The sequence below is a fragment of the Molossus molossus genome, unplaced genomic scaffold, assembly GCF_014108415.1.
Source record: "Molossus molossus isolate mMolMol1 unplaced genomic scaffold, mMolMol1.p scaffold_m16_p_9, whole genome shotgun sequence".
Lineage (NCBI taxonomy): Eukaryota > Metazoa > Chordata > Mammalia > Chiroptera > Molossidae > Molossus > Molossus molossus.
In genome coordinates, this window is record NW_023425403.1 from 69,733,697 (window position 1) to 69,746,142 (window position 12,446).

General features: G+C 34.8%; 1 protein-coding gene across 2 annotated transcripts in view; it reads left to right on the plus strand.

The window, feature by feature from the left end:
• Nucleotides 1-1,222: 1,222 nt before the first annotated feature.
• KLHL1 (kelch like family member 1) overlaps nucleotides 1,223-12,446 on the plus strand; it is a 370,204-nt gene continuing 358,980 nt past the window's right edge. For both annotated transcript variants that reach the window (XM_036250226.1, XM_036250227.1), the window contains exon 1: nucleotides 1,223-1,719. In XM_036250226.1, coding sequence (XP_036106119.1) covers nucleotides 1,223-1,719 — 497 coding nt within the window. The remainder of the gene's footprint in view (nucleotides 1,720-12,446) is intronic.

The following is a 12,446-nucleotide window of genomic DNA, read 5'->3' on the forward strand; positions in this document are numbered from 1 at the left end:
AATGGTGGCATCATCATCCTTTGACGCCAGCATCCCTGTTTCTCCTGTGTCTCACTACAGAGAAACTAAGGCTAAAGGTTAAAGGATGCGGTTTATTAAATAATTCAAGCCATTAACCTTCAACCTGCAAACCGATGGCAGCCCATTAAGTTTACGCTGCCATGATTCATATTTGGTGTTTACTGATGCTAAAGCATAATGCCTGTTTGCTATACTTTTATTGCTACACCGTAATGTAGTGAAGAAGGAGAACGAAGAAAGGTGACAGGACCCACGCAAAGGGACAATAAGAGCAGCAGCTTCACTTGCATAAAGAAGATTGAAGCCTTCGCTCCCTCCCTCCATCTCTCCATATAGGCCCCAGCGCACATCTGCGTCACTTACGGGGAGGCGGAGGCGCTGAGGCAGGGAGAAAATTGTACTGTGAGGACCTTGACAGCTTTTCCTTTTGCCTCCCTATATTTTCCGGAATATTTATTCTTCTCTTTTACAAACTGACTATATAAAAACACCCCTTCTCCACCTTGCAGAAGGCATTTGACTTTCTCAGAAATACCCGACAAGCTCTCAAAGCATCCTCGCAAAGGCCAGGGACAGGGGCGCAGGTGCACGGAGAAGGCTGGGTGTGGGGGGAGCGCTTCTTCGCGACTTGGGTCTCTCTCTCTCTCTCTCTCTCTCTCTCTCTCTCTCTCTCTCTCTCTCTCTCTCTCTCTCTCTCTCTCTCTCTCTCTCCCCGCTCTCCAGGCACCGAACTCAGCTGCAAGGACAGGAGAGCCGACACCTTCCCAACTGGGGCTGTGCCAGGGGCGCATCCCAGGGAGGTATATTCAGCCACCGGCGCCTCCCGAGCTTCGGAGCTCACAGATCTCCCTTCCTCGTGCATCTCCAGCACCAGGGTCGTCCCTCCCTTCGTAACCGCGGGGCCCCTGCGCGGCGATCGAGGATTCTCAGCCCTCGGCGTCCTGCTCCTGCCTGTGCTCCTGGCGGGTCGGCTCCCCACGCGCAGGTGCCGCGGACCTAACCGCGGCTGAGCCGCTCAGCTGTGCCGTCCGCGCTCAGGTCGTCGCCCGGAGAGCGCGCATCCCGCCTCGCCGCGCTGCTCCGCGGGCTCGGAGAGCGCATCCAGCCTCCGCCTCCAACCCCAGGCTCCGCTGGCTTCCTCCACCAGCTGGCGCGTCTACTTCTGCGCCTGCTGAGGTTCTTTGCCTTCCTTGCGCCAAGCATGTCGGGCTCTGGACGAAAAGACTTCGATGTGAAACACATTCTACGACTCCGCTGGAAACTCTTCAGTCACCCGTCGCCGGCCCCCGGCGGCCCAGCAGGGGGTGGCTGCTTGCAACAGGACAGCAGCGGCAGTTTCGAGCACTGGGGACCCAGCCAGAGCCGCTTGCTCAAAAGCCAAGAGAAGGGCAGCCTGAGCACATTCTGGAAGAAGCCTTCCTCTTCCTCCTCCTCGTCTTCCTCCCCATCCTCTTCCTCCTCTTCCTTCAACCCACTGAATGGTACCCTGCTGCCAGTGGCCACGCGGCTGCAGCAAGGGGTGCCCGGGCAGGGTACCCAACCGCCTGCCAGGACTCTGTTCTACGTTGAGTCCCTGGAGGAGGAGGAAGTGCCTGGCATGGACTTTCCTAGACCACACGAAAAAGGGCTGGTCCTGCAGGAGCTCAAAGTGGAGCCGGCCAACACGAGCCAGGCAACAGGTGAAGGATGTGGACACAGGTACAGTAAGTCCCCATGGGGTATCCAGGCAACTCCCAATTTTCACTCTTTTCTCCCACCCCTCTGTGCTTTGGTGATTACTAAGTCTGAAAGGTTTCAGGTTGAAATTTTTAGTTAAGAGATGTCAGCAGGGTTATTACCCAAGCTGTAATCTCGTTCAAAGTTTGTTCATTAATTTCTATCGGCTCAAACATATTGCTTTTGCTTTTCAAGATCTCCGAGTTGTAATTACAAATCACACATATATTCATTTTAATAAGTGTCTAGGTGGAGTGGTTCCCATATTTCTGAGAATATATTATTCTGTCATTACCTGTCATTAAATTACACCAGTCTTCCAGTTGTTTGATGTGAGGTGAAACATGCTTTAAACACCGCTCAAATACATCTCATATACTGGCCTAAAACCTGACTTAGCAGGTTATCTGGGATCCCTGTGGCTTAACTTTATATTCCAGGAAGAATGAGGTGTACAGAAGGAAGCTACTGGACAGCAGCAGCATCTTCTCTCTCTTTTATTGCTCCATGAAATAGAGTGTTATTCTCTACCCCAACTTCTCTTTTTACCCTACTTTACTTTTGCCCTGTTCAGAGTCTTAGAATTAAACTGTTGCTGAGCCCTTTGGCATTCAGCTTCCTGATTTGTTGGCTCAGTGTGGGATTGTGGATCCTTACTAAGCAGACCAACATTATTTCTTGTTTATTTCTAATATTACATCTCTTGGAGTAAAGTTCTCCTACTTCTCAGGCTTATAGAAAATCTTTCCACACATGAAACTTCTTAGTTTTACAATTTTGGAGAATGACTCATTATTCTGCATTACATCATTACTAGGTTTGGCATGTAGTGAGGATATGAAAAGATCTGCATTTGTCTCATGTTATCAGAGCACATGATTGAAGATAAATACAGGAGAAATAGGAAATTACAATGAGTATGTTAATAAAACTTAATTACCTCTAAGTAACAAATTAGAAACAGAAGCAACTTTTTAAACTTGGTTGATTGAATCAGCTTATTGTGCAGTTAAATCACAGAAGAATGCATAAAGCAAAATAATATGTATAAGTGTACTTTAATTATATTGACAAATGTGAGGTTAGAGATACAGAGAAATCCTTGAATTGCTTTAATTATATGGATTATGTAGATTAAAATTTTAATCTTGACAGCCTTGAACAAGATCACATAATATTTGAAGACATTTAATATAATGTAAGATAATTTTTAAAGAAGTAGTTTAATTTGCATTTTTCAAGTATATCAAAGTTGTTTTTTTTTATATATATATAGAGAGAGAGGAGACCAAATGCAAGTGTATCAATTATTTAATTATTTTATGAAAAGTATTATAATTTTGGGTACCAATAATACCACAAAGTTATTTATGTAATTACTAGTTACCTAGAGTTTTAAACCTATTATTTTTTTTAAAATAAAGTATGTTGGGTTTTTCTTCTTGTTCAGTAAGTATAAAACCTTTTATTTTAGTTTAGAGCAATCCTTCATAAACATTTTGCAATTCATCTAATATATTTAAAGACAGGTTAAGTATTTATTAATTACTACTTTATTGAAGCTGATATTATTGTGACTCAGTTCAATAAAAGAAAGTAGATGAATTATTTTGTTTTGTAAAGTCTTTAAATCAGCTTAAAATACTTGACTTTCTGGGAATATTAATATTTGATCATTTAAAAACACAATTTGCTTTATAAATAAACATGGTTTTCTGCATGCGTAATTTCTGAAGACGTTCTTGTAAGTTGGAGTATTTGAAAATATTAATGGAATAATGACATAAGAAATTGTAATAAAAAATAGAACTAATAACTAATAGCTTAGTTAGGGAAAACACCCATCATAATTAACTTCCAGTTCCTCATTTTTTAATATATAACAGTGTTTTTATTAACAAAGATTTATAAGAGAAAAGTATTCTCAAAATAAGCCTATTACCACCTCAAATTATATTTACTATTGGAATGGGTCTAATTTTATTTTTAAATTCTTATTGATACTTAAATTCTTTAGATTAATCTAAATTTCTCATTGGACAAATCAGTTGGCACTGACAGTATTCTCATGACAGTATATGTTCCTGAACCTTCATACACATTGATTCTGTTTTCATGATTGATTGAATTTATACTATTAAACCTAATAATTAGTCATTATCAATATATATTATATTAACTTGTGGTAAAAATAAAGGTTCATATCACAGAAGAGACAACATTTCCAAAGTTAGATACTAAATGGAAAATAATAAGCAAAATAATTTGTAATGTTGATTTACTTTTGTTTCTATCACAACTTTGCAGGAAATCTACATAATGTTTATAATGATCAATGAGTACATACACTATATGAATCCTGCATGATAATGTTGATTACTTGGATTATTATTATATCATTATACTGTGATGTCAGTGATTTGATATTTGGTAATTCATTTTTATCATTTCTGACTTCTGTGTTAAAATTTATGTTCATATATAAAGCAAGAGTTGGCCTCTTTTCTGTTTTCTTTCTTCATATTCTGATCTCCTCATTATTCACCTGGTCTCATACTGGTAGGGAACATTGTTTTAGACAAGTATAAGCAGTTGTCTAACTCAGTTGATTTAACTTGTTCAAACAGCAGCTGAAGGATGCTCAGGGGAAAGTTTCCCATATTCTCAGAATTCTAGCAAGGTAAAACTATCATGGAGTTGAAGCATAAAAGTAGCAGGAAGATACTGGTAAACTAATTTACTGCCCAAACCCAGCCTTTATCTTATTCCAGCATCCTAGACATACATAAACAAACCTCAGTATTCTAATACCTCGAACATTAAGAATCCTTTTACAGTAATAAGCTCTTGATCTATGTTATTAATCACTTTTCTCTACTGTCCAAACTTAGTTGTTGGAAAGTGTATAATTTCCTTGCTGTTAGATCATTCTGTGTTTTGATGTGAACAGTTTTGTCCAAAATTCTATATGTAGTAAACTAAGAAACCAGAGAGAAATATTTATATTCTTGCAGTGTGCTGAGATGTGAGTAGAAGAGGAGATGTCATGTTTAACTGCTTGTTGTTTTAGTTTTCTCAATTCTCAGAGTGCAGTCATCTGATGTCAAGGTTTTAGTTAGCATCCATAAACTTTGTTTCTAGATTTGCAATTCAAAATTTAGACTTCCCACTGACCTATGCTCTCACACATCCACCTCTCTGTTTGATCTCTGTCACAGAGACAATATAAATGCAACATGTAGAAAATTGAGCTTATAATCTTCCTTCTCTCTTGCTTAGTGTCCTTCTTCTCTGTCTCAGAGGAAAGCTCTCCATGCATTGGTTTGTGCAAACCCAGAAATCAGGATCATATTTGCCCAAATCCTCTTTCCCATCATTTTCAATATTCTACCTAGCCCTATCACTTCTACTTGAAAAATGTCTGCCTTATATCTATCCCACTTCTTCCCATCTCCATTGTCTACACCAATTCTAAGACACTGTCCTCTTTCAAATCAACATCTCCAACTGCCATCTGCATCATCTTTCTTCATTAATGTTGCCACCTGTAATCCATTCTCTTCACTGGAGTCGATGGAAATTATAAAATAAAAATCTGAACTATTTTGGCACATTCCTAGCTCTCTTCTCCCTGACCCCTGAAACATTTCTACCATCCTCTGATATCAATCTATACTTTGACCATCTAAACTCCTAATGACTTGTCCCTTGTCTGCTATCGAAGCCCTTCAATCACCAACCTCCCCATCACCCTTTGCCTTCAAGACTTCATGTCATTCTTGATCATTTTTCTCTGCCTTTGGACCTCACAAATTGTTGCCTCTCTTGTATAGCGACTCTCCTTCCCTTAACCCACCCTTTTCTGAGTTTATTCCTATTCATCCTTGAAATGACTTGTATAAATCTCTGTACCTTTCACAGAGAAGCATTCATTGATCCCCTAGGCAAAAAGTTTACTTAAAAACATTTTTAGTATGTTATCCTCTTGTTTTGTGTTCTTTGAGTAACTATCCTCTACTTTTTAATTCCTTGGTGTAGCTTATAGTTATATATTAATAACAATGTTGCTTTTGTTGTTTGTCATGAACTACAGTTGCCCAATGGACAGGGTGCTTGTTTTGCTCATCATTTTATCCCTATCTCAGAACATGTAGTTACTCAATAAATACTGTTGGATGAATAAATATTTGTCATAATCATAATGAGTGAGATTGAGTAAGACCTTGTTATTTGGCAGGTAGCATGTTGAATATTTATTTATGTTGTATAATTTAATATTTAGAATGGCTCTATGATTCTGGTACAATTATGTACATTTGGTACAATGCTTACATAAATGAGAAAACTGAGATACAAACAGGCAATTAATTTGCCAAGAGTCACAGACTTTTAAGTAATACAGCAAGACTTTTTTGTGATTCATTTTATTTTATTTTTTTAACTTTTCATTACATTTATTGGGATGACATTGGTTAATAAAGTTATATAGGTTTGAAGTGTACAATTCTATAATATATTACTTGTCTATTGCATTGTTTGTTTACTACCCACAGTCAAATCTCTTTCTGTCACCATATGTTTGACCCCCTTTCCCTTTCCCTGTCTCTGCTGGACATTCAGTGTTGCTATCTGATTCCAGACACCATACTTCAGGCTACTTTGCCAACTCTTCTTTCCCTCTGCTTAAACAAACAAGTAGAACATAAGAAAGGAGACTCTAACTAAGGTTATTATAAAGCAATTCCTTTTATTCCCTTGGTGGAAGTTATGCTTGTGTTCGGATGTTTAGAGAGACTTCTTAAAATGATACTAATGCACAATGCCTAATAAATCTCAAAGAAGACTTCTTGGCCCAAGTTAGAAAGCATTCACTTATTTCCTGAAGGATGATACATTTGGAGCATTTTATTTTATAATTAAACAAAAGTAAAATTTAAAATTATATTATTGAAAACATTTAAAAAATCTATTTGATGTAGACACAGATAATCTGAGCAGATTAAAAATGGTTTTGAAGATCTTGTAAATCAAGTGTAGGCCAAAGAAAACCTCCCCCCAAACCCAAATAGTCTATTGTACTATCTGGCTTTGATGCTAGCTACATTTGCTACTTCTCTGGCCAGGATGTAAAAACAGTTTGATCTGAGCGCTTATGAAAGTTTAACAAAGTTTACCTCAACCAGAGAGAATGTGTGCTATGATTGTAGGATTCCAAGAAAAATCTGTTTTGAATGGTAAACCTATAAAGTGGATCATTTTAAACAAAGATCATGTCACAGAAATGATGCTTTAAAAAAAAATAATCTTAAGAGTCTTCGATACTAGTAAAGAGTGGACTCAATCAGTGTTAATTCTAAATTCAGCCTTTTTCCTTTCCTTAGGTGGCCTTAGTTTAATTCTAATAACTGATTTTCATAGGAAATCTTTCAGTTAGATTTTTTTTATGCTTGTTGTGGTATTTTGTCCTGGTAGATTATCTTGGCACTTTTTTCCCCCTTATTGCTAGGCATTTGTTTATATAAATCAGTATACTTATCTTGACTAATATAATGGAACAACTTCAATTATGGGATCAGATAATTGGGAGTGTTTATATCATAAGGGAAGGGAAAAATTAAACTCTTTTATAGTTTTTCAAGTGTGAGTGCCAATATCTCTTTGCGAGATATACTTTTGTTTTGTTTGTTTGTTACCCTAGTAGATTTCAATTTTGCTCAAATGTCTAAGAGGTTTCTTCAGGTCAGTATTCACAAAGACCAGAGCTTCAGAGAAAATAGAAAAATTGTTTTTTAATGTGTATTTTTGAATTTATGAATATGAAAACATTCCAACTTTCTAACCCTGAGATTAAACTTTGAACTCTACTATTTTGAAAATAAATCTGGAGTAGTCTTTATCATTTTCAATAAAATTTAAATATGATACCTACTTTTTCAGTTATCTTACCTTTGATATACTAGCATGTAATTACAATAGAAAACTTTACACAAATTAGTGCTTGAATGTTTGGTACTTGGTAAGCCACTGATGAATTTTAAAGATTTACTTGTGCAAAATTTTTTCTCAAAGGGCATGACATTTTCATATTATAAATATTTTATTATTCTGTTGCAATGGTTTTGGTTAGATCAGTACATTGTGTTTAGTAATATGAATATTTCCACATTATCTCCCCAGAAATTAGAACATTTAAAAATCATTTAAGATGAAAAGATCCTGGATAAATAATATTCTAATCATATTATTCAAGTCAGGATAACAGAAGAACTAGTACTCCTATTTCTGGTTGACATAGAATAACAGGGACTGGACTTACCCTCTTATCTGAAGCAATAACAAAGAATAAAATGAGGTAAAACTTTTTTAAAAATGACAAAAAAATATATAGACAGAATATAGAAAGAAAGAGAGAGAGGAAGGAAGGAAGGAAGGAAGGAAGGAAGAAGGAAGGAAGGAAGGAAGGAAGGAAGAAGGAGGGAGGGAGGGAGGGAGGGAGGGAGGGAGGGAGGGAAGGAAGAAGAAGTAGAGAGAGAGAGAAAAACAAAGGAAGAAAGAAGAAAGAAAGAAGAAAGAGGAAGAAAGAAAGAAGAAAGAGAAAGAAAAAAAAGAAAGAAAGAAAGAAAGAAAGAAAGAAAGAAAGAAAGAAAGAAAGAAAGAAAGAAAGAAAGAAAGAAAAATGGGAGAGAACAGTATATGAAACAAAATTTTTCAAGACACTGGATATCAGACACTGAAGAAGAGTTATTCCCAAAATATAAAAAACAAATTAAATGAGTCCTGTGATTGCCCAGCTCACTGAGAGAGATTCCAAGCACTGTTACAAGGAAGGGGAACCAGGGGGAACACAATAAATCATCCTGGATTAGAGAAATGGAGCTCAGTGTCCAGGGAGACCAAGGCAAAGGGTCTTTCAAAAGAGAGTTGTGTACATGGTTTTCTGCTGTACATCTGAAACTAATATACAATAGTGTTAAATATGGACTATAATTGAAAAAAAATAATTAATTAAATGTGGGGTCATCAGCATGTAGTTGATTTTAGGGTTGATGGGGTGATATTTTACTAAAGCTATGTAAGATATCACAATTGGAGGAGACAGAGTGAGGGGTACATGGGACTTGTTACTATTTTTGCAACTGCTGGTGACTCTATAATTATTCCAAAAATAAAAAGATTTTTAAAAAATAAAAATGACTTAGAGAACAGTCCAGAAATCTGTGGAGGGATCTCTTGAATATTCAGCAGATCTGTATTCAGTAGAATACTGACAGGTATATATGTTTAAGAAAACTGCCCAAGGGTTGGGAAAGAACTGTCTCAGAATGAGAGAGAATAGTACCTGTTCCTAACAATCAGAGTGGAAAACCTCATAATTCATGGGATTAGAAAAGTATGTGAAAGGGTAGTATGTCAGTAATAGGAAATAACTAGCCTTAGAATAAACACTGCTATGATACCATTTAATAAATCTCAACAGTAAAACCCAAAAGTACTAAACTACCTCCAAGTAATTTAATTGTATCCTATAACAAAGTTGAAGTATAATTCACATATTCATAAATATTCAGTGCCAAGCAAGGTAAATTTTTTAATGTCTAACATCCAATTGAAGACAACTAGGCAACAAAATAGCGAAAAAATATGCATGCTAATGAAAAGCAAAATCAATTAAATAAAGTTGGCCCAGAACAGTAGCAGACAAAGTCATTAAGACAGTTAAAACCATATTCCATATGTTCAAGTAGTTAACTGTTGTTATACTACATATGAAAAGATCAACATCAAACTTACAGAAAAAATATAACTATAATGCCTGAGATAAAAAATATACTGGATAAAGTTAATGACAGAGTAGAAATGTAAGAAAAACATGATGACCCTTAAAGCATAGCAATAAAATCATCTAAAAGAAAAATGACACCAGTTGACACAAAGAAATAAAAACCACCAACATGATAACTCTGTGGGTTAAAAAATAGCATTATTTCTTATTATTTAAATCTAGAACATTTGAAAGATAAATGATAGTTAGACAAACAAAAAAGACTGTAATACGAGGTTCTCATCATATGTGTAACATAAATGTATAACAATAGCATTAAGACTAGGAAGAGAGAAATGTAGGTATAGCTTTGCAAGGTTCTTATACTAAATGTGAAGTGACATATCATTTGAAGTTAGTGTCAGAAGAACATGATAAATCCCAAAGTAACTATTATATTAACAAAACAATAATAAATAACTCTTAGTCCAATGGAATATATAAAATGCTCTCAAAAAATATAAAATTCATCTAATAAAAGAGGAAATGAGAACAAAGATGAAACAAATAGAAAATGCTTAGCTCAATTATATAAATTATAAGGCTTACTATATCAATAATTGCATTAAAAATAACTTCTATACAGCCATAATTAAAAGTAGAGATTATCAGATTTTATAAAAAATCAGACCCAATTGTATTCTGCTTACCAAAACTATACCTTAAATATAACCACAAATACTGGTTAAAAGAAAAAGGTTGAAAATGTTATAAAATTCTAAGATGAATCAAAATAAGTTGAAATTGATGTATTTATACCAGAGGAAGTATATCTCAGAACAAAAAATATCAATCTGATAAAGAGAATGTATGGAAAACCAACAACTAACATCATATTGTTGAAAGGCTGAATATGTTTCTTTTAAGATCTGGAACAAAATGAGGATGTCTACTCTTACCACTTTTATTCAACATTGTATTGGAGATGCTAATCTGTTTGATAAAACCAACAAACAAAAAGGTCATCTATATTGGAAAGGAAGAAATCAAACTTTTTATTTACACAATAATTGACCATCTATGTATAAATTAAGTAACATGTTCTTTATTTTTAGTCATAATTTTTATTAGAAAAAAATGTATGATATCTATAAAAAAAGATAATGAGTTTTTTTCAAAGTATATAGAATCAACATACAAAAATCAGTTATATTTTCATATATTATCAAGCAACAACTGAAAATTGAAATTATAAAAATAATACATTTTATAGTAATATCAATAAAGTATGAAATAGTTAAAAACAACCATGACAAAAGATGTGAAAGACCCATACACTGAAAACAATAAAACTATGCCCACAGAAAGCAAAGAAATAAATAAGGGAAAGATATACTATTTCGTGGATCATAAACCATTATTAAGATGTTGATTTTTCCATAATTGATTTATAGATTATACACATCCTCAAAAAAAAAATCTCTTTTTTTATAAAAAATTTACAGGATTGCCCTGGCCCAGTGACTTGTTTGGTTGCAGTGTCATCACATTCACCAAAGGGTTGTGGATTCAATTCCTGATCAGGGCACATACTTAGGAGGCAACAAATCGATGTGTCTCTCTCACATTGATGTTTCTCTGCCTCTCTTTCCCTTCCTCTCTAAAACAAACAGAGAACACCAACATACCCTTGGGTGAGGATTTAAAAAAAAAATCACAGAATTAAATTCTAAAAATTTCTTGAAAAGTTTAAAGGACCTACCCTAAACAAAACAACTTAGAAAAAAATGAACAAGTTTGAGGAATAACACTGCCTAAATTTCTGACTTATTTTGAAGCTACATTAATCATAATTGTGTGTTATCAGTGTCGCAATATATAACTAGATGAATGGGGAATAGATAAATAATTTTTATAATAGTCATATAATAAGATGTGTATGCTTTAAAAGAGAATAAACAACTGGTCTTCAAACACTATGAATGAATGTTAAAAAAAAATGTTATAATGAGCCAAAGAATTTACTGTATGACATATTTCTCCTTAATATTTACCTACCATAAGTCAGATAAACTTAGTCATTGTTTTGGTTATTTATACTTTGAATAGAAATTTGATTCTGACTTGACTTGAATCATATATTGGAGTCAAACATTTTTTTAGTTTGCTGTATGACATTTGCCTTGCAGAACTTAATAATGTAATATTCACATTGAGTCTTTTGCTGCCTTCATCTTGGCAAAAGATAAGAAGGAAAAAAAAGAAATGATGGTATAGTTTGTACAGCAAGGATTTCCACAAAGAAAGCTCAAAAGTCTTATCATGTGAGCACAAGGGACTTGCATCATGAAATAGTGGGAACCATCTCCATTCCCGATTCTAGAAGAGAAGCAATATTACCCATGAGCTCTACCTTAATGACACAGAAACGAATGAGCTGTGCTGTCCTCTTCTCTGACTTCACTTTGTATTTTACCAGACAACTTGGAAGCACCACTAACAATATTTTCTCCCACAGGAAAAAGAGTTCATTTTCTACTCTATCTTGTCCTAGCAGATATAAAATATTTACATATAGTCATTCTCCCTAAACAACAGCCTGGGACTTTTAAATAGTTTCTTACCAGAAAGATAAATTTTTAATTGTAAAATTGAATTTGTATTATTATAGAGTTTCTCAAAGGACACATATTAAAATATTTTCTGAATGTAAATGTTCTTTTTTGTTCCCCAAATTGACATATCTATTTGAAATCTTAACTAAAGTTGAAGACTCACTTGTATCTGTGGTGTATCTGTGCTCACATTGTTTTATTTTCCTCATATCAAATTTTCATCTAAATATAGGAAACACTGAAATTCTTATTATAAGTGAACTCCAGAAAAATCTTTATACCAGAAACAGAAAACATGTATGATCTATGTATTTCTCTAAGTTAATATTGTT